At 41.8% G+C, this 23,333-nt stretch overlaps 1 protein-coding gene across 2 annotated transcripts; it reads left to right on the top strand.

Moving 5' to 3' along the window:
• Positions 1–5,473: 5,473 nt before the first annotated feature.
• On the top strand, positions 5,474–21,730 carry LOC121582588 (ubiquitin domain-containing protein 1). Of its 2 annotated transcripts, XM_041898496.2 has the most exons (5): positions 5,474–5,639; positions 6,981–7,061; positions 17,916–18,143; positions 19,131–19,316; positions 20,663–21,730. In XM_041898496.2, exons 1-5 carry the CDS (start codon positions 5,588–5,590, stop codon positions 20,884–20,886), a joined length of 771 nt encoding a protein of 256 aa, XP_041754430.1. In that variant the 5' UTR covers positions 5,474–5,587; the 3' UTR covers positions 20,887–21,730. The 2 variants fall into 2 exon arrangements, with proteins under 2 accessions (XP_041754430.1, XP_041754440.1); XM_041898506.2 differs by lacking the exons at positions 5,474–5,639; positions 6,981–7,061 and adding an exon at positions 8,472–8,850.
• Positions 21,731–23,333: the final 1,603 nt, after the last annotated feature.

Here is a 23,333-nt window from a genome sequence, read left to right as displayed (position 1 = left end):
ATGGTTCACAGTGTCAAAGGCAGCGGATAGATAGAGATTTTGCTTTGGCAGTTCAGAGATCTTCTGTGACACAGAGAAGAGCAGTCTCGGTTGAGTGAACCGTCTTGAAACCTGACTGGTTCGGGTCAAAATAAAGAAGGGATACCGGTCTGTAGTTTTTGAAGTCAGAGGAGTCTAGTGTTGGTTTCTTGAGAAGGGGAGCAACTCGGGCCATTTTTAAATCAGAGGGGACGCAGCCAGTGGTGAGGAAGTGAGGAATGGGAGAAGGTCTCCAGAGATGGTCTGGAGAAGGGCGGAGGGGATGGGGTCAAGCGGGCAGGTTGTTGGGCGTCCGGACCTCACTAGTCAGGATTTCATCTGGGGAGAAAGAGGTCAAGGTGTAGGGTAGTTCTGTGTGAGTGGGACCAGTGGACTCAATAGGCTGAGTGAATGAGGAGCGGATGTTCACAACCTTTTTTTCAAAGTGGTTGACAAAGTCGTCTGCAGAGAGGGAGGAGGGAGGGGCAGGTGGAAAATAGTTTATTGGGTTAGAGGCAGTAGCTTGAAATGTAGAGTGATAGAAAGTGGCTTTAGCAGCGGATACAGAGGAAGAGAAGGTAGAGAGGAGGGAGTGGAAGGCTAATAGGTCCTCCAGAAGTTTAGTTTTCCTCCATTTTTGCTCAGCTGCCCGCAGACCTGTTCTGTAAGCTCGCAATGAGTCACTCAGCAGGAGGGGAGGGCCCGGCCAGGAGGAAAGGGGACAGTGCGAGTCATAGGATGAGGATAGGGAGAAGAGTAGGGTTGAGGGGCAGAATCAGGAGGGAGAAGGATTTAGCAGAAGGAAGAGATTAGTGGGAGAGAGAGAGAGCGCATGGCCATCTGGGTAGGGGCTGAGTGGCTGGGGTTGGAGGAAAGGGAGACAGAAAAGGAAACAAAGTAGTGATCAGAGACCTGGAGCGGGGTTGCAGTGAGATTAGTAGGCGAACAGCCTCTAGTAAAGATGAGGTCAAGCATATTGCCTGCCTTATGAGTGGGAGGGGACTGGGCAAGAGAGAGTTGGAAAGAAATGAATCGAAGGCAGACGTTGGGAGGTTGAAGACACCAAGTACGAAGAGCGGTGCGCCATCGTCAGGAAATGAGCTTATCAAAGGTGTCAAGCTCATTGATGAACTCTCCAAGGGCACCTGGTGGGCGATAGATGACAACAATGTTAAGCTTGAGTGGACAAGTGATAGTGACAGCACTGAATTCAAATGAGGAGATGGACAGGTGAGAGAGGGAGAAAATAGATGTGATTTAACTGTTAAATTGAGTGTTTTATCAAAATGTACACATAATGTCTGTGGTATGACCCAGGTACACTTTAGGAGAAGATGGAGACTTTTACGTCCCACAATCTATTACGAACACCCTATGCCAAGAGTGTGCAAAGCTGTCATCAAAGCAAAGGGTGGCTACTTTGCAGAATCTAAAATCTAAAATATATTTTGATTAGTTTAACACTTTTTTGGTTAGTATATGATTCCATATGTGTTATTTTATAGTTTTGATGTCTTCACTATTATTCTACAATGTAGAAAATAGTTAAAATAAAGAAAAACCCTTGAATCAAATCAAATCAAATCAAATTGTATTGGTCACATGCGCCGAATACAACAGGTGCAGACATTACAGTGAAATGCTTACTTACAGCCCTTAACCAACAGTGCATTTATTTTTTACAAAAAAAGTACAAATAAAACAACAACAAAAAAAGTGTTGAGAGAAAAAAGAGCAGGAGTAAAATAAAGTGACAGTAGGGAGGCTATATATACAGGGGGGTACCGTTGCAGAGTCAATGTGCGGGGGCACCGGCTAGTTGAGGTAGTTGAGGTAAGTTGAATGAGTAGGTGTGTCCAAACGTTTGACTGGTACTGTATATAGTAGCATAGTGAACAGTCCATGGCTTGGGTGGCTAGAGTCTTTGGCCATTTTTCGGGACTTCTGCTGACACCACCTGATATAGAGGTCCTGGATGGCAGGGAGCTCGGCCCCAGTGATGTATGGCTGCACCACCCTCTGTAGCGTTTTGCGGTCAAGGAAAGTGCATTTGCCATACCAAGCGGTGATGCAGCCATTCAAGATGCTCTCGATGGTGCAGCTGTAGAACATTTTGAGAATCCGAGAACCCATGCCAAATCTTTTCAGCCTCCTGAGGCGGCAGAGACGCTGCCGTGCCCTCTTCACGACTGTGCGGGTGTGTGTGTGGACCATGTTAAATCTTTAGTGATATGGATGCCAAGGAACTTGAAGCTCTCGACCCGCTCTACAACAGCCCTGTTGATGTGGATGGGAGCGTGCTCTCCCCTCTTTCTCCTATAGTCCACAATCAGCTCCTTGGTCTTGCTGACATTGAGGGAGAGGTTGTTGTCCTGGCACCACACTGCTAAGAGCCTCTGACCTCCCTGTAGGCTGTTCCATCGCCGTCGGTGATCAGGCCTACCACCATCGTGTCGTCAGAAAACTTGATGATGGTGTTGGAGTCGTGTGTGGCCATGCAGTCGTGGGTGAACAGGGAGTACAGGAGGGGACTAAGTACACCCCCTGAGGGGGTCCCGTTACTAGGAGTTTTAAAGGTTGAAGAGGTGGGGTGATGCTTAACTAGTGCAGGGTTGTTGAGACTTTACTAAGTGAGGGGTGAGATCTGAGTAGGAGGAATGACAATGTTCCTAATATACAGGTAACTGCCAAAATAAAGGAAACACTAACATAAAGTGTCTTAATAGGACGTTGGGCCACCACGAGCCAGAACAACTTCAATGCACCTTGGCATAGATTTTACAAGTGTCTGTAACTCTTTCGGAGGGACGTGACACCATTCTTTCACGAGAAATTCCATAATTTTGTGTTTTGTTGATGGTGGTGGAAAACGCTGTCTCAGGCACTGCTCCAGAATCTCCCATAAATGTTCAATTGGGTTGAGATCTGGTGACTGAGATGACCATGGCATATGGTTTACATCGTTTTCATGCTCATCAAACCATTCAGTGACCACTCGTGCCCTGTGGATGGGGGCATTGTCATCCTATGGGGCATAGCCATGGTAGCCAAAATAATGGCCTGCCTAGCATTTTTATACATGACCCTTAGCATGATGGGATGTTAATTGCTTAATTAACTCAGGAACCACACCTGTGTGGAAGCACCTGCTTTCAATATACTTTGTATCCCTAATTTACTGAAGTGTTAAAATGATTTTGGCAGTTAGGCCTACCTGTATATTCCGTAAAATTGAGAATCTCCCTCTTTCACACACGCAGTTCTTACATTTTAGTCATTTAGCTTATCCAGAGCGACTTACAGTTAGTGAGTGCATACATTTTCATACTGGCTCTCCGTGGGAAACGAACCCACAATCCTGGCGTTGCAAGCGCCATGCTCTACCAACTGAGCTACAAGGAACCACACACCACCAGAGGACAGTGTCGGACTAGTGTTGTCAGAAACGTCTACATCCCACAGACATTGAAAAAATACCAACCCCCATGCTACACTGGGTCAATTAGTAAAAATAAATAAAAATACATTCTTTATCTAAAATATTCTTAATCAAAATAAAAATCGGGAAATATGATATTGTCTTGACAATTTTCTATTAGATGTAGGGTACTTAATTAACTACATTTACAGACATGAATGTATCCCATTTTATGGCTGGCTCTTTTATGAGAAATTGTTGATTTAGCTGGAAATTCTATTTGTTGACCGTTGTTGTTTCTACTGCGCATGCGTTTCCGAATAATTTGTCGTCGGGACAGTGAACGCGGAGTGAAAGGCGATTACATTTATAAATAAGCTTCAGACTGATTGCATGGATGAATCCATATGTTTACTTTATCAGTTTGAGAGGAAGACGTTTTCAATCTATTGCAAGTACATCAACTCTAGCTTTTCTACAGCAGTCTTTTTTATTCGAACGAAAAGAGAATCTAGTTTTGAACGCAGCGGGCAGAGCAGGCACAGGTTTGGACCTGTGTAAAGCTAGCCACAATAAGGATTAGCCACACTAGTGGAATTTGCTGTTTGCCTTCAAAATAAAAGTCCCCCCATTGAAAGTGATTCAAACGGAAACAACAAATATTGGAATTGTTCCATATTTTGACTAGATAATGCTTAACAAGGTCAGAATGTTGATATATAAATTAAACAAAAGACAATAATTACTTAATTTGTGTATATTGATGAGCGAAAAAAACAATTCAATCCATTTTAGAATAAGGCTGTAACTAACAAAATGTGGAAAAAGTCAAGCCTCCTTCACTCATGCTGCCAAACATGCCCTCGTAAAACTGACTATCCTACCGATCCTTGACTTCGGCAATGTCATTTACAAAATAGCATCCAACACTCTACTCAGCAAATAGGATGTAGTCTATCACAGTGCTATCTGTTTTGTCACCAAAGCCCCATATACTACCCACCACTGTGACCTGCACACTCTTGTTGGCTGGTCCTCACTACATATTCGTCGCCAAACCCACTGGCTCCAGGCCATCTATAAATCACTGCTAGGCAAATTCCCTTCTTATCTTAGCTCATTGGTCACCATAGCAACACCCACCCGTAGTATGCGCTCCAGCAGGTATATCTCACTGGTCATCCCCAAAGTCAACACCTCCTTTGGCCGCCATTCCTTCCAGTTCTCTTCTGCCAATGACTGGAACGAACTGCAAAAATCTCTGAAGCTGGAGACTCTTATCTCCCTCACTAACTTTAAGCATCAGTTGTCAGAGCACCTTACCGATCACCTCACCTGCCCATCTGAAATTAGCCCACCCAACAACCTCATCCCAATTTGTTATTTATTTTGCTCATTTGCACCCCAGTATCTCTATTTGCACATCATCTCTTGCACATCTATCATTCCAGTGTTAATAATAATTGTAATTGTTTTGCACTGTGGCCTGTTTATTGCCTTACCTCCATAACTTGCTATATTTGCACACACAGTATATATATTTTCTGTTGTATTTTTGACTTTATGTCTTGTTTTACCCCATATGTAACTCTGTGTTGTTGTTTTTATCGCACTGCTTTGCTTTATCTTGGCCAGGTCGCAGTTGTAAATGAGAACTTGTTCTCAGCTGGCTTACCTGGTTAAATAAAGGTGAAATAAATAAAAGGGGTCTGAATACTTTCCGAATGCACTGTAAGTCACCAATGCAATTCTAAAGTCTAATACATCCAGAGTGTGAATTCAAATGATTTTTTAATTTTTTTGTGTCAAATTAACTAATTCTTGTATTTTGTTGAATTTGTATACAGCATTCCAACCTTGTTTAACATGATCTAGTTCAAATATGGCATGATTCCACTATCTGTATCCGTTTGAATCACGTTCAATGGGGGACTTTTATTTTTAAGGCGAACCGCAAATTCCACTTTTGTGGCTAATCCTTATTATGGCTAGCTTCACACAGATCAGGCTTGACACAGCGGCTGTGAGAATAGGCACCTGTTGTTGCAAAGGTGACAGGACAGACACTGGAAGGCTGTTGACTCCACCGTGTCTCCTCTCACGTATCGCTGCAGCTGAATCCAGAAATAACTTTGGAGCTTAAGTCTTCGGATGTGGCAAGCCAACTGCAGACGAATGCTCAATTTAACGAACTGGATATCTGGTAAATAAAGTCCTGTTTTGTTGAATTGATTGTTTACCAATGCAATAATTGCAACTAGCAGCGCTGACAGAATTTGTTGATGTGTGTAGTTTTTAATCCACTGTTGCATTGATTTGATAGATACAAAATCAAGACATGTGGAAACAGCCTGAAGACCCGACGTTGAATTGCATTCAATTCTACGTTGGGCATAAATTAGCATTTGGATCAGGAAAGTTTCCTCTCACCACCACAATCCAGAATGTTGAATACAATTTGCCTGGGCAGCCACTAGTGGTCTTTATGGAGCGCCACTATCATCTTGGCTTGATGTGTACAGCTGGTAATACACTTGTGACACCCAGCGACCGGTTCATACATAAAACATTCTCCATTCATGCAAAGGCTTCAATTTCCTCCTTAACTAGATTTAATGGTGAGAAAGAAAGCGGGAAATATGCTTATTTTCTTCCCCTTCAGCCAGACTGATGCAACCTGATTGGCTGAATGCAAAACGCAACATCTGGGACTAGCATTCCTAGGCATTAGTGGCTGCCCAGGCTAGAATAAAATGATATTGTAACTTACATTACTGGTTGTCTGTGTGGTTGGTCCTTTTGCAGGTAGGAATGTGAGACAATATATCCATAGGACAGTATAATTACATGAACTTTTCAAAGCACTATGCGTTCAGGTTTCTATCACCTGAAGCATCAGCAGGAGCTTGTGCATGTGTTTACATGGTTCTGTGCATGCTTCAGGTGATAGAAATCTGAAGGCACTACCGGTGCTTTTGAAAAGTTCATGTAATCATACTTTCCTGTGGATATATTGTCTCACATTCTTAACTGCAAAAGGACCAACCGCATGGACAACCAGTAAAAATAATTGTATTAAACATTCTGGGTTTGCAGAGGTTGTGAGAGGAAACTTTCCTGATCCAAACGCACATTTATGCGCAACGTTGAATCCAATCCAATGCAATTCAACGTCGGGTCTTCAGGCTAGTGGAAACATCCATCTTCCTAGCCTAGCTAACTAGCTATCTTAATTGCAGTTTGTGAGCTCGAGCTGTCAGACACGTTGACAGCTCTTGGTACACGTGACATGTAAACATTGCCATTACAGCAGGCCAAATAAACAATGAGCCAATGTCATTGACCATCCAAATATGGGATGTGTTTTGCAGGCATATATCATACTGACAAGTATTGTCTTTGGATAAATTAAAAAAACTCTAATGTCTATGATTTGTTTTGTTTCTATATTTGAGTAGCATGTGTGTGTGTGTGTGTGTGTGTGTGTGCGTGTTTTCCTGGTGTTATGTAGCTACTGATGTTATGTCATTGTATGGCTCTGCAGAGACAGTCATGGGCGGGTGTGTAGGGAGGGATCGGCTGGACGGACCTGCCAGGAACTCTACATGGGGCAAAAAACGAGGAGGTAAGAAGATTTGATTGCATAATGCTCTGCAGACAGTGGTGTAGTGTATGGTATACGCCATATACCCACTTTTTTTCAGTGGGCATTGTGTATACTCACTTCTTAATCCACCAAAACCTTCTCAAAGTAGCCTATGCCTACCTGGCAGAATGATATCAGAATTATTTGCATCAATCCAGTGGCCATTTGTATTGCAAACTCCATCTCATGTGCGCTACAGAAACACCGGTAACTAGGGCTGTTATGGTGACCATATTACCGCCACACCGGCAGTCAGGAGTCATAACCGCAGTGAAATTCCACGTGACCATTGAGTCACTGTAACTAGGCTTCTCCAAAACTGTTCTCTGATGCCTCCGATGATCATTAGTAGTATCCTACCAAACTTGCTAACGGCCAGTCGCTAATGTCCCTCTAATCACTCTGACTCCAATGCAAATGCAATCAAAAATCAAATCAAACACTTCATTAGAGCCCTGTTATTCAGAGTTTGAGCAGAATATAATCACCTGTTGTGCAGCGAGAGCCAGTTCCTCATAGCTGGTTGATGCATAGAATGAAATGTGTTCCTGTTGCGCAACATTTCTATAGGCTATGCTATGCAATTGTGTGACAAAATAGAGTTTTGATGGCCTCTATTAAAAAGAGGAGGATCCCATCAGCTTTCAAACAGGGTTTAAACTTTGAGCACCTTTATCTCCTAAATGTTTTGGCATTCAGGTCCAAAAAGTCACTTTCTGACCTTCTTCTATGGGCAAACATGTATTGAAAGTTTTGTTTAAATGAAAACGGGTGCGGTCAAAAAGTGATTGAATTCAAATGGATTTACCCATAGACTACATTATTTGTTTACGATGTCGCCTATGACAACAAAAACATATGGTCCTTTTTTGTTATGATTGTCATATGATCATATGTGGTCCTCTGTAGCTCAATTGGTAGAGCATGGAGCTTGCAATGCCAGGATAGTGGGTTCGATTCCGGGGACCACCCGTACGTAAAATGGATGCACGCATGACTGTAAGTATACAGTATATGATGGTTAACATAATGTAAGACGCTTGTTCTAAGCATTGTTCTACTGAAGCTATAGTCTCTGGTCTAGGCAGGTCTACAATACCTGGAACTTTCCAAGGCCAAGTTTGTCTCTTAACAAACAGGTAACCTATACAACGGACTATACCAAGAAGTAGCCCCCCCCCCCCCCGAGTTTAAAGTCTATAATGGGGTTGTGGTGTTGACTTGGGTTATTCAAGACCTCTTCCCCTAAATAGCTGATTGGATTAGTGCTGTTGTGTAAAGCATTAGCTGCCTACCTACCAATCTGGATAGGACACTATTGATAGATGTTGTTTATGGCATATGCAGCCAGATATTCGATCGTCATATATAGATCCTGTGGTGGTATTTTGGTTGGCTGGGTGTGTGTTATTAAGGCATTCATTAGTAAAGAACTGGGGAAGTGTCACAACAGCTAGCTAACCTAGCTCTGACACCACACGGATAACTGTAGTCGTCACGGATAGCCAAAGCGTGGTGGTGGGATCATACCCTTGACCACTGCAACCTTCTTAGACAGAGAGACGTAAGCTCCAGTTGCTGGTTGGAGTCTCTGAAAGGCTGTTTTTTCTGATGTTGAGTCAGTGTCGTGTTTGATTTAAACATCAGTCTCTGGAACACATACATCAAATCTCTGGGAGACAGAAAGAGAAGAACATGGGAGTCGCTAACTCTAGGGACTACCATCCGTACCACCCCTCACAGTCTCCCATCAAGGTGGTGCTGAAAAGTGAGTATGGGTGCAGATGAACTATGGATCGTTTGATTGCTGGATGACTGTGTTAGTGAGCGTCATCTTTCTAGAGCTGCAATTGCCAATAACATAACAGTGTTAAGTCTGTGTCTAGTTTGTTTTCCAACATGTTGAAGTAGTGTAAGATGTGGTCATTAGATATTAGAAACAACTTGTTATTAGGTTGTAATACATCTGTCTTAAGCTATATTGTGACCTGTTAATATAACCTACCTCTTTTCATGAATTCAGTTAACAGGGAATAGGTAAGGGGACAGGGGACGTTTATGAAGGGATATGAGGAGAAGGAAGTGTGTAATGTGAATAAGGGGACTTAGACTAATTATTATGGGAATATGCTGTAGTAGTATCAGGAGTCAAACTTGTGTAATAATTATATAATAGTGACTCTTAAAGGGCAATTCCACCACTATTCAACCTAATTTTCATTATCTCAAACACAGTACTAGTGTCAAAATTTGTGAAAACGGCACATTTCTACGTTTTGTAGAAATAAATATAAAGTAAAAAAGTTCTACCCAATGACATCATCAAAAGTTAAAACATTTTAAAAACTGTGATTTTAAAACACTATGAGATTCACGATGACGTGGGGAGCAACAAAATACCATCCCTCTCGCAAATTCTACCCTGTGGTGTCACAGAGAAGCATTTTTTAGGACCTTTTCTTTAAACACAGATCATAGAAATGCTCTGTTTTCACATATGTAGGCACTGGTTTGGTGCTGGAGATAATGAATATGAGGTTGAAAAGTGGCGGATTCGCCGTTAAACTCTAATATAGCCTAACCTGCAGCACACAAAGGATTTGTATGTTTCCCAGTGATGTTTGACTGTTGATGTGTTGTGCACTATCTGTCAGGGCTGGAGACCAGCTTCAAACCTACATTATAGTCACTGCCTGTATGAAGGAAACATCAATTCTTTAGATTTGCATGAAATATGAATGCATTGATGCAAGGATTTTTGTTGACTGGTATTCAAGGGAGCCACAGTATTGCACGTTATGGGTCATTGTGCTTTTGGCTGTACAGTAAGTACTATCCCATTCATCAGAACCATAGGCATTGTAATGCCTATTATGTGATTCTAGGGGCAAATCAGCACTTTGTTCAATGTTTTGCGGACCCTGATGGACACTCCATAGCATTCACTACGTCTCTTTATGAAATCGTTACGTTTCAATATGGCCATTACAGAATAGAAGGCCATGTCTCAAATATGGCTTTTCAGACAATCATATTTCACGGCTTTTAGAAAGTTCTCACAGAGCTTGTTTCCCACTCACAGTTGTCCGCCAGTGTTTGTTATGAAGTTGAGATTTTGATGAAGTAATACAGTGTCTTGATTTTTATTTGCTAGTTCTTCAGTCTTGTGAAGATAGGGGGGTGATTGGGACAGGAAATGTTACATCCATGTTTTTGTAAAATATGCCTCTTACATCAGATCATCTTGCAAATGTCTCTGCAAAGCTATCTTTCATCAAGGTTTTATATGGTCTATAATTGGTCTCTTTATAAAAAAAATATTGTTGGTATCCTTTTTCAGCGTTATGATACAGTGGGGAGAACAAGTATTTGATACACTGCCGATTTTGCAGTTTTTCCTACTTACAAAGCATGTAGAGGTCTGTAATTTTTATCATAGGTACACTTCAACTGTGAGAGACGGAATCTAAAACAAAAATCCAGAAAATCACATTGTATGATTTTTAAGTAATTCATTTGCATTTTATTGCATGACATAAGTATTTGATACATCAGAAAAGCAGAACTTAATATTTGGTACAGAAACCTTTGTTTGCAATTACAGAGATCATACGTTTCCTGTAGGTCTTGACCAGGTTTGCACACACTGCAGCAGGGATTTTGGCCCACTCCTCCATACAGACCTTCTCCAGATCCTTCAGGTTTCGGGGCTGTCGCTGGGCAATACGGACTTTCAGCTCCCTCCAAAGATTTTCTATTGGGTTCAGGTCTGGAGACTGGCTAGGCCACTCCAGGACCTTGAGTGGCCTAGCTGTGTGTTTCGGGTCGTTGTCATGCTGGAAGACCCAGCCACGAACCATCTTCAATGCTCTTACTGAGGGAAGGAGGTTGTTGGCCAAGATCTCGCGATACATGGCCCCATCCATCCTCCCCTCAATACGGTGCAGTCGTCCTGTCCCCTTTGCAGAAAAGCATCCCCAAAGAATGATGTTTCCACCTCCATGCTTCACAGTTGGGATGGTGTTCTTGGGGTTGTACTCATCCTTCTTCTTCCTCCAAACACGGCGAGTGGAGTTTAGACCAAAAAGCTCTATTGACCTTCTCCCATTCCTCCTCTGGATCATCCAGATGGTCATTGGCAAACTTCAGACGGGCCTGGACATGCGCTGGCTTGAGCAGGGGGACCTTGCGTGCGCTGCAGGATTTTAATCCATGACGGCGTAGTGTGTTACTAATGGTTTTCTTTGAGACTGTGGTCCCAGCCCCCTTCAGGTCATTGACCAGGTCCTGCCGTGTAGTTCTGGGCTGATCCCTCACCTTCCTCATGATCATTGATGCCCCACAAGGTGAGATCTTGCATGGAGCCCCAGACCGAGGGTGATTGACCGTCATCTTGCACTTCTTCCATTTTCTAATAATTGCGCCAACAGTTGTTGCCTTCTCACCAAGCTGCTTGCCTATTGTGCTGTAGCCCATCCCAGCCTTGTGCAGGTCTATAATTTTATCCCTGATGTCCTTACACAGCTCTCTGGTCTTGGCCATTGTGGAGAGGTTGGAGTCTGTTTGATTGAGTGTGTGGACAGGTGTCTTTTATACAGGTAACGAGTTCAAACAGGTGCAGTTAATACAGGTAATGAGTGGAGAACAGGAGGGCTTCTTAAAGAAAAACTAACAGGTCTGTGAGAGACGGAATTCTTACTGGTTGGTAGGTGATCAAATACTTATGTCATGCAATAAAATGCAAATTAATTACTTAAAAATCATACAATGTGATTTTCTGGATTTTTGTTTTAGATTCAGTCTCTCACGGTTGAAGTGTACCTATGATAAAAAATTACAGACCTCTACATGCTTTGTAAGTAGGAAAACCTGCAAAATCGGCAGTGTATCAAATACTTGTTCTCCCCACTGTATCCATTACATCCATAACAGTGGTGGATGTGATGGATATGGATGTATCAAATCTTGGCTTCAGAAGCATGTGCATTCACCACATTGTGTCAGCTTCTTTAGACTTTTAAGCAATTGTTGATATCTTGAAAATTATGTGATATCTTAGAGAATACAGTATATGCAGAAATGCATTTCTCGTACATGGCAGTAGTGTTTTTTTTTGATGGAAAGATGAAAATAGTGTTTATCCGTAATCTGTGGACCGTCCTGGAGTGTCTTATTCAAATGAAACCCCCCAAAATATGCTGACTTCATTCAGTGTCCAGAAAAGTGGATTGGTGGTATATGTACATCTACAGTATATTGCCTCTTTTGCATACTTAAATATAATATTTCAGAAAAGGATCTTCAATGCTGCAGTCATTTTTTGGTACCCTTCCCCAGATCTGTGCCTCAACACAATCCTGTCTCGGAGCTCTACGGACAATTCCTTCGATCTCATGGCTTGGTTCTTGCTCTGACATGCACTGTCAACTGTGGGACCTTATATAGACAGGTGTGTGCCTTTCCAAATCATGTCCAATCAATGGAATTTACCACAGGTGGACTCCAATCAAGTTGTAGAAACATTTCAAGGATGATCAATGGAAACAGGATGCACCTGAGCTCAATTTCGAGTCTCATAGCAAAGGGTCTGAATACTTATGTAAATAAGGTATATTTCTTTTTTATACATTTGTAAAAATCTCTAAAAACCAGTTTTCTCTTTGTCATTATGGGGTATTGTGTGTAGGTTGATGAGAATAAATAAATAATTTAATCAATTTTAGAATAAGGCTGTAATTTAACAAAATGTGGAAAAAGACAAGGGGTCTGAATACTTTCTGAATGCACTGTATGTAATGGGGAATTAATAGACACAGCAAACAATGCACACAAAGTTATGAAACAATGAATACCCACGAAATGGCAGGAGAGAACGCATTCTGGAGCAAGACGTGCCTTGTGCATCTGAGCCACAATCCCCATAATCTTGGACCATGTCATCCCTGTAGCCTCCTCAATGGATTAGTCCACTGAGAGGTGCAAATTAGACCGGTGTCTCGTGTGCCATAACAAAAAAATATATATTTGCGACTGCTGGACTAATCAAATGTCATGTTTTCAATACAGACCCCTTTTGTCATACAGTATTCCATATAAGGCAACCAGACCTGATGAAAGTTGCACAGTATACCCTTAATCTTGTAATAAATCAAATCTAGTGATACATAACCTGACATTTCTTCCATCCATTGTAACATTGTGGGAGGATAACCAACCTTCCAATTATTGGCAATGCATTTCTTATCCACTAGAAATGCTAGGTTACATAGTTTCTTCTGATAACATTCTCCAGTATCAACAGTTCCAAGCAAACAAAAACAGGGAGAAGGGAGTATCTGTAGACATGCTGAGAGAAAAGAACATACTCTTTGACAGAATTCAGCCAGCCTTCACAAGATCATAACATGCAAATATGTCCCCTTTTGTGTTTTAGACCTTCAGCAGAGGAATTACATTTCTGAGTGCATGATATTCAGTTTCACTGGTATATAGTATATTATATGGATGGTCTTAAACTGCAGTAATTTATTTCTGAGATTATATGAACATGACTGGGCATTCAAACATATCTGTATCCATTCATCATCATCCCAGGTCTTCCTCACATTTTTTGTTTTACATGTTTTGTGTCATCGGGAAAAAACAATATCAACCCTTGATACAGTTTCAAAATCAACTTTAGAGGTTTGTCAGACTGCCTTAAAATAAAAAAAATGTGTTTGCTGCACTTAGAGAATAAAGTGTTGTATCTGCAAAAGTTCACCTCTGCAAAAGTTCACCTCAGCGCCGTCACAGATTGGACTTCCCTGGCTACCTGACCCTGCTGAGACCCTGTCACCATCTGATCCTGCTCAGATGAGGCATGACAAAGAATTATCTTGATGTACATTTATACATTAGAATAGAATCAATGGTTCAATCATTGAAATTACCATTATCCCCAGATCCCAGACTGTAGCCTACCCATCAACTCATGATGGAACTTTGTATCCATTCACTGATTGTTATAATATACTGCAAAATTCACCTGAGCTCCGTAGACTGGTCTTCCCTGGCTGTCTGACCCTGCTGGGACACCGGCCACCATCTGATCCTGCTAAGACATGATGAGCATAGTATTGTGTACTGACTGTGCACCATGACAGTGTAGCCTGTAGAGCTGTTGATACCATGTCAGTATGAAATGTAGGGAATTAGCTCGGGAAACTGACAGCTCAATAACGTTACATTCAATAACGTCTAGTTCATTGAAGCAAAAATAATAGCTAAAGTCAGTAGGTTAGCTAGCTAACGTTTGCCAACTTTTGGCTAGCTCTAATGGTACACCAACTGTTGAAAACAAGCCAAAGGAATTTACTTCTGTTGAAATGGGACAAAAAGGGTAGAAAACATTTCCATACACACAACAGCTGTTAGATACAGCTACCTGACAGAGACTAGAGCTGAACTGGCTGTGGTATCTACTAGCTAGCTAGTTCATTCTCTATAGACACAACTTCAGTCAAGAGTGGATGTAACATTACTGTAGGTAACGTTACATTTCAGTTACACTACTAGTTAAGCACTGGGAATAATTAAGTCAAACAGCAGTTACAGTTGAAGTTGGAAGTTTTACATACACTTAGGTTGGAGTCATTAAAACTCGTTTTTCAACCACTCCACAAATGTCTTGCTAACAAACTATAGTTTTGGCAAGTCGGTTAGGACATCTACTTTGTGCATGACACAAGTACTTTTTCCAACAGCTGTTTACAGACAGATTATTTCACTTATAATTCACTGTATCACAATTCCAGTGGGTCAGAAGTTTACATACACTAAGTTGACTGTGCCTTTAAACAGCTTGGAAAATTCCAGAAAATGATATCATGGCTTTAGAAGCTTCTGATAGGCTAATTGACATCATTTGAGTCAATTGGAGGTGTACCTGTGGATGTATTTCAAGGCCTACCTTCAAACTCAGTGCCTCTTTGCTTGACATCATGGGAAAATCAAAAGAAATCAGCCAAGACCTCAGAATTTTTTTTTGTAGACCTCCACAAGTCTGGTTCATCCTTGGGAGCAATTTCCAAACGCCTGAAGGTACCACGTTAATCTGTACAAACAATAGTACGCAAGTATAAACACCATGGGACCACGCAGCCGTCATACCACTCAGGAAGGAGACGCGTTCTGTCTCCTAGAGATGAACGTACTTTGGTGCGAAAAGTGCAAATCAATTCCAGAACAACAGCAAAGGACCTTGTGAAGATGCTGGAGGAAACGGGTACAAAAGTATCTATATCCACAATAAAACGAGTACTATATTGACATAACCTGAAAGGCCGCTCAGCAAGGAAGAAGCCACTGCTCCAAAACCGCCATAAAAAAGCCAGACTACGGTTTGCAACTGCATATGGGGACAAAGATCGTACTTTTGGAGAAATGTCCTCTGGTCTGATGAAACAAAAATAGAGCTGTTTGGCCATAATGACAATCGTTATGTTTGGAGGAAAAAGGGGGTCGCTGGCAAGCCGAAGAACAGCATCCCAACCGTGAAGCACGGGGGTGGCAGCATCATGCTGTGGGGGTGCTTTGCTGCAGGAGGGACTGGTGCAATTCACAAAATAGATGGCATCATGAGGAAGGAAAATGATGTGGATATATTGAAGCAACATCTCAAGACATCAGTCAGGAAGTTAAAGCTTGGTCGCAAATGGGTCTTCCAAATGGACAATGGCCCCAAGCATACTTCCAAAGTTGTGGCAAAATGGCTTAAGGATAACAAAGTCAAGGTATTGGAGTGGCCATCACAAAGCCCTGACCTCAATCCTATAGAGAATTTGTGGGCAGAACTGAAAAGGCGTGTGCGAGCAAGGAGGCCTACAAACCTGACTCAGTTACACCAGCTCTGTCAGGAGGAATGGGCCAAAATTCACCCAACTTATTGTGGGAAGCTTGTGGAAGGCTACCCGAAACGTTTGACCCAAGTTAAACAATTTAAAGGCAATGCTACCAAATACTAATTGAGTGTATGTAAACTTCTGACCCACTGGGAATGTGATGAAAGAAATAAAAGCTGAAATAAATAATTCTCTCTACTATTATTCTGACATTTAAAATTCTTAAAATAAAGTGGTGATCCTAACTGACCTAAGACAGGGAATTTTTACTAGGATTAAATGTCAGGAATTGTGAAAAACTGAGTTTAAATGTATTTGGCTAATGTGTATGTAAACTTCCGACTTCAACTGTACCTTGCAAGCTACATCAGTCAAATAAAGAGCAGCCAGTTTCTGCTCTGCTTGCTTTTACAACTCGGAGAAAAAGCACAACACACATAGAGACAGCAGCTGCAGACAGCAGCACCATGCCTTTCAGAAGCTTTGCCTTCACACTGCCTGTCCGCACGCTCTGTGGTGTCCGCGCAGCCCTAAATCCAGCCATCTGAAACTGCCAAACAGTCTACCCGACTGCTCTAAAAAGCATCCACCTGGTCCCTAAGCACACCGATGCCAGTTTTAGTGTCACAGTGCAATGATAAAACTGGGGGACAAAAATGCAATTTTAGAATGTGGAGGGGTCATTTCCCCCCGTTCCCAGTGAGTTGCGCCCCTGGTTGTCATTTCAGGTTTATGTTTGTTCATGATCTAAGAAATATGGATTTGTTTCCAAAATTAGGGAGTTGTTTCAGAATGCAGTTGTTATCATAATTTTGAAGTCCATTGAGTCTATAGCAGTCACCTGTCAGTCTCCACTCAACACTCATCTCTCAGAGCAATGCATTGTGGGATAGCAGGCGCTAAATCCCGTTATGTGGTGCCCGATTACTGCGGTAATCCACTGGACTGTTGTCCACTAAAGTAAGTGTGTGTGTGTGTGTGTGTATGTGTGTGACTCTGGGTAATCCACTGCACTATAAATAATCACTTAGATTTTCCCCCCTCTCTCTCTGAATCAAAGTGACCTTAGTTTCCAGTACTGTATACTCCACTATGATTACCACTATTATACTGAGAGTATCTCTGCTGAAGATGCTTACAGAGGGGTACACACACCTCTCCTTGAGATGTGCTTCAGCAGTATAAAGTTAAGCCCCAGATATCCCTAAACCTTAGATATGGAAACCTTGTGAGACAGGACCTAGGCCAACCTGGAAACCACAGTGGAGATTCACTCAGAGGTTTCTGGTTTTCTCAGAGGCAGACATTGACAGAGTGCCTAGAGAAGTATTCCTGGTGAGGGTTACTGTCCTGCCTCCTCACATTTACCTGTCCCCTTTTTATATAATGATTGGTGTGTATTGTTATTCTGTAGTTCTGTCCATCCTGTAAGCTGATTGTTATCCACCTGGAAGATGAATGCATCTGATCTTCATGTTTCATGCAAAGTTTTGTTTTTCTAGAATGTGGTGTGCTTGCATGTTGAGGTCCAGGACTATTCACTTCTGTACTATTTTGTCAAATTGTATGATTCTGCTTTGGTTGCTTCTGTTCTCCCTACATGTTTTCTCACTCTCTGTTCATCAATTGATGCCATGAGTCAAAGACAGACTTGAGAATAGTCTGTGGATGTCCCTACTTCTGCATATAGACAAGCCACCTAATAATCCTTTATACAATGGCTAGTTCTGGCCACACATTATGATTTGCATTTGAAAATTGAATACTTCATCTTTGCGATTAGCAATGTCATAGACTGAATGAGAGCTAGCAAGCTACACTCTGTAATGAGTGTTCTATTACATGACATTCAGAGGAATGGTAGTGTACATTCAGATCGAAATGCTGAATTAAATATCCTCACCTTCGGGAAACAACCTGATGTATTTATTTTTACTTTATGTCCCTTCAGGACGCAATGAGCCCCTGAAGAAGGAGTGCACTAAATGGAAGAGTGAGTACCCTATGACGGAGGGCCAGCTGAGGAGTAAGAGGGATGAGTTTTGGGACACGGCTCCAGCCTTCGACGGCAGGAAGGAGATTTGGGATGCGCTCCGAGCGGCAGCAGTGGCCGCAGAGGTTAACGACCTGGAACTGGCTCAGGCCATAGTGGACGGAGCCTGCATCACACTACCACACGGTGAGACACACGCACATGCATACACGCACACACACAGACTCACACGCATGTTCCATCTCAATAACTAACTAATCTAACATTAGTATTTATAACATTTGGCACCAACCTGAAGGCCATTATAATGCTATATCAAACCTATGCCTAAGCCCAAATCGACTCCTACACTCTTAGAAAAAAGGGTTCCAAAAGGGTTCTTCGGCTGTCCCCATAGGAGAACCCTTTTCGTTTCCAGGTAAAATCCTTTTTGGTTCCAGGTAGAACCGTTTTTGGTTTCATGTAGAACCCCTCTGTGGAAAGTGTTCTACATGGAACCCAAAACGGTTCTGCTTGGAACCAACAAGGGTTCTTCAAAGGGTTCTCCTATGGCAACATCCGAAGAACCCTATTAGGTTCTAGATAGCACCTTTTTTTCTAAGAGTGTAACTTCCTAAATGCACTTGTGGAGATCTGAATGGATTGGACTGGTATCAATATAGTAATAGCTCCACCATGTATTTTTATAGCCTGGGTGATGTATCCTGACGGAACCAGCCTGATCACATGACAGATGGCTTACCATTATGTTTCACTTAACACTGCGATCAGGCTGGTTCCACCAGGCTATGGGTGACATAATTCATGACCAGTTAGCTGATTCGTGATCTGTGTGTCTCTGTGGTTATCAGATTACTGCTGTGTGGTTATATAATAGTCCTGGGCAGCATGACAGGACCTCAGGGATTTAGCTACATAGACATTATGGACACAGCAGGGGGGGAAAGCTCCTCTAATGTGTGTGCATGTTTGACATGTGGAATTGCATCATTCTATAATTATTTGCTAAACAGAACATTGCAGAATCGGCTGTGTTTCAGCAGGGCTGGAGCAAAAGCCTGCACTGTAGCTTCGGGAGGAGCTAGGGGTCCCTAGGGGCTAGGGGTTGATTTCAGATAGAACTTGTCACTGAGTGTTACTGAGGTTTGTTTTGTGTCTATCTGTCCCGTCCAGGTACGCTGACAGAGAGTTATGACGAGCTGGGGAACCGCTACCAGCTTCCTGCCTACACTCTAGCCCCTCCTGCCAACCTCATCACTGAATGCACCAATGAGAGCCAAGCTCCCGATCAAAAGGAGCAGAAAAAGCCTCCCCCTCCTCCCAAAGAGGAGTTCCAGCTACGAGTACGCCTCTCGTGCGGTAAGAGAAACACCCTATTCCTTTTCTCTTTTTTCATCTGCTCAATTTCTCTCTGCGGTTCTTCATTGAGATCAGAGGGGTATACTATGAATCTAGATAGATGTACTTAGGCTTTTCTGAAATTAGCTAGTTTCAGTTAGCTTCACATTCCAGCTCAGGCTTCATTCATGTTACAAAGGTAGATATTGATCAAACACCTACCGCTTACTCAAGCCTGCTCGAGCCGGGCTTGTAACTGCGCGTTCATGTCGCACATGGCTAGTCGCAAGTCAATCCATGGGTGAGTCAATGCCACATGTTCATTTTTGCCCAAATCAAAATGAAAGAAAATTGAACCAGCAAATTCAGCAGACTGTGGTGTGAAATGTGCTATTAGAAATGCCCTCTTTTCTTATGCATATCGTTTCTTTGGTGTGCTTATCAATATCAATGCTTGAGTCCCTTTTTCCCCACTCCTATCGATAAAATAATTGTATAAAGTAATACGAAAGTTTTACTGAGCGTGAAGTTTCAAATACATCCTGTCATTACTAAATGTGTTGTGTGATATGTATTTGGAAAAAAACATATTCCTCAAATATGGTCCCGAGAATGAAGGGATGATGACGCACTCTTTGCGAGAGGTAGGGAATCTATTTTGATTGGTCCTCAACTCACAGCTTAAACGCCTAAACATGGCTCAAACACTTTTGTGTTACCGGTTATCCAGAGTTGAACTCAGTTTACCAAAGTTAGCTCGCTTACTTCTCTATCTAGATTCATAGTACACCACTCAGGATAAGTCCATGCCCCAATCCCCAGGTTCATTCCAATACTAATCATCTGGAGTGTGAATGTCAGCCCCTCAGGCCTAGTTTTTATCACCTTGTTTGACAGCGTGTTTAAAGGGGGCCTGAGGATGTGTTCGCACGTGGCAAGTCTTTGTACATTGACTCTGCCAAAACAGTACACAGTTACAGTCACTCACCCTTTTAGATAACTTGAAACCGTCTAACCAGGTCTTGGGTCTTGAAGTTGCCTAGGCCAGGGGTTCTGAAACCTTTTGGGTCCGGGGACCCCTTTTGTGATAGCAAATTCATCAGGGACCCCCTCATAACTTGAGTGAGATAAAAATAGCATACAAAGAGTTTTACTATGACTTCGGCAGTGCATGGCCAGGTGAACCAAGTCTCGGGCCCTGGGAAGGAACATTTTAAAGGCTCTCCTCTTGGCATATGAGAGGAATTGTTGCAGTTTTAAAGCTTGAAGCTAGAGTCCTTAATTGAAAGACACCATTCCCCATTCTACATTCCTGAACAGACCCCTGATTGTAGAAGTAACTTGACCAATGTCTCTCTTCTCCACAGGCAAGGACCTACGTATAAGCGCCTCCATGTCAGACTCCATTTCCCAGCTGAAGAGAGCCCTGGAGGGGCAGGAGGACATTGAAGCCGCCCACCAACGCTGGTTCTTTGCAGGGAAACTGCTAACAGACAAGACACGGCTCCAGGACACCAAGATACAAAAAGACTTTGTGGTCCAGGTCATCGTGAACAACTACTCACCCGTAACCAAACTCATACCAAACTGAGAGAGAGAGAGAGAGAGATAACTTATTTGAGAGAGAGAGCGAGAGAGAGAGAGAGAGAGAGAGAGAGATAACTTATTTTTATTGGACATGTTCAGATAGTTCCTCCAAATTCCGGACCACTTTCTTACATTTCATGCCTAGTGGACACGACCCTGGACTGTTGGTTACTGCAAAGGAATTGTGGCTCTAATATTTCATAATTTCTTTGCTTTTGTATTTCTTATCCTCTTTTTGTATTTTCCTAATGATCCCACATTGTTACTGAGTGAAAATACACAAATGATGTGTAGCCTGGCAAAGCACTGACAAACTGTAGACTGAACTGGAAGAGAATCATGGCATAAGGAGAAGAACACTTACTACAGTGTGTCTGTCTGTCTACAGTTTATCCACTACCATTACACCTCTGTCCCCTACAGTATATTCATTATTTTCCTTGTGAGTGTGTTCATGTGGAACTTTGAACTGTGAATAGGGTTGGACAGTGGAAAGTATCCTGCCTGACGATACAAATATTCTATTGGATCTCTATTTATACTGAAAGCCATTCTATTTGTACTATTTCTATTGTCTGATCTTTACATAATGGTAAAAAATAATAATGACAGATTTATGAAAGAAAGTTTACATACTGTTTCAATGCTTGTTTGATTGTGAATATTTATATATTTAATAAGCAGAAATGTCTTTTTAAGTGAAAATGTTCATGAAAAGTCAACAATTTGAGGAGCAAGTGAATATCCTGGTTTATAAGGTGAAAATAGCTGGTTTGATTTTCATCGATTTTTCCAACCAAGTATGGATAACATGCTGTAGTTTTGTATGCTCCAAAGTGCACTAAAAGGTGAATATTTGTGAATGAATTTATGAATAAACATTCTAAATGAATCAAACCTCTGTATATTTGATTAAGATTTTTGTGCATAAAGGCTCTCCAAACCTGTTTTTTTAATAAAGTAGGTAGATTCATAAATACCTTCCTATCTCTAAATAATCTACAAGATTAGGTATTTTCAAATCTACTAAACGTCTTCATAAGGTAAGTCTGAATACCAAATACGAGTGCTTAAATCAAAACGCGTAAAAGATCATACATTTCCTAAGTCTGAATCGTCCCCTGAGTAATGTCAAAATTGTAATTTTTCATGACAAATTGTGTCAGAAACTGTTTTTATGGTAGTCAAGTGTATAAATGTAAATTGCTTGCATAGAAAAATTGGGGCTAGTAGTAGAAGTAGTGACCAGTGGCGGCTCCTGAAAAAATTCTCAGGGGGGGCAATTTTTCTGATGATTTAGGTGACCTACACACATTTTAAAAAAGATATGTCCAGCAACAACATGAAGACAGGGGCAGCATATAAGTCAATACTGATATACACATTACTTGCTTCAAAAAGGCCTCATGGTTGAATTGGAAATATGTGCACCTGAGCATAATTCACAACAAGCAAGCAGGAGCTTTTGATAGAGGCTACTGAAAACATTGATGCAAGTTATTGGTAATAAGAAATTTTTATAGACTTCCATATTCTGCCCTCTTGTATAGATTTGTGAAAATGAACAGTGATAGACATTTTGCCTGAAAACAGAATTTGAAAATAATTTCTAGAAAAGGTAAACACAGCTATCTGTATGGCTTTGTAAAAATGAACAACCATATTCTGGCCAATTGTATAGATTTGTAAATATGAACAACCATATTCTGGCCAATTGTATAGATTTGTAAAAATGAACATGAACCGATTTTTTTTTTTTTTTATTTTTTTTTTTCTTTTTAAAATGAAAATAACTATTTTAAACAACATCAACTGTGAACTGATTTGGGCGTGTGTGTGTTAAAGAGACAGACAGGGAGGGACAAAGAGAGAGAGAGGCTACATTACTTGTACTGAAACTGTTCTCTTCTCTCTTTCAATGCAGCAAAGCGGTCAATGACTTTCTCATTGAAATCAGGCATGCTGAGGACTAGTTCCCTCTCCATGGAAAGCATGGCCAGTGCATTCAGACGTTCCTGGCCCATTGAATTTCGCAGGAATGTCTTAACTCGTGTCAAAGTTGAGAAACATCTCTCAGCTTCAGCTGTTGTCATGGGAGTAGTTATGAGGATGTTCAACAGAGTCACAGTCTCAGAGAACGTCTCCTGGAGGTTGTAGCTCATGAGAACCTGGTACAGTGCCAGTGCACCACAGCAGCCCTTGAATTCAGGATTCTCATAGATCAGAGATAGTTCTGTCTTGAGCTTTGCCTTGCTCAGCATGGGGTATGCATTCACAGTGGCATTCAGAGCCTCATCAGGAAATGAATGGCAGTACCTTTCAAACATGTCTGCTTGCAGTAAGGTAGCACTCACAAGGTGGCCAGAGAAAGAGAACCTTTCTTTGGTGTGATCCAGGATGGTGTTGCAGACCTCTTCAGACAGCCTCTGCTTCTCCTCTTCTCTCAAAGCT

Source organism: Coregonus clupeaformis, chromosome 1 (assembly GCF_020615455.1).
Source record: "Coregonus clupeaformis isolate EN_2021a chromosome 1, ASM2061545v1, whole genome shotgun sequence".
NCBI classification, from domain to species: Eukaryota; Metazoa; Chordata; class Actinopteri; order Salmoniformes; family Salmonidae; genus Coregonus; species Coregonus clupeaformis.
This window is presented reverse-complemented; position numbering and strand designations above follow the sequence as displayed.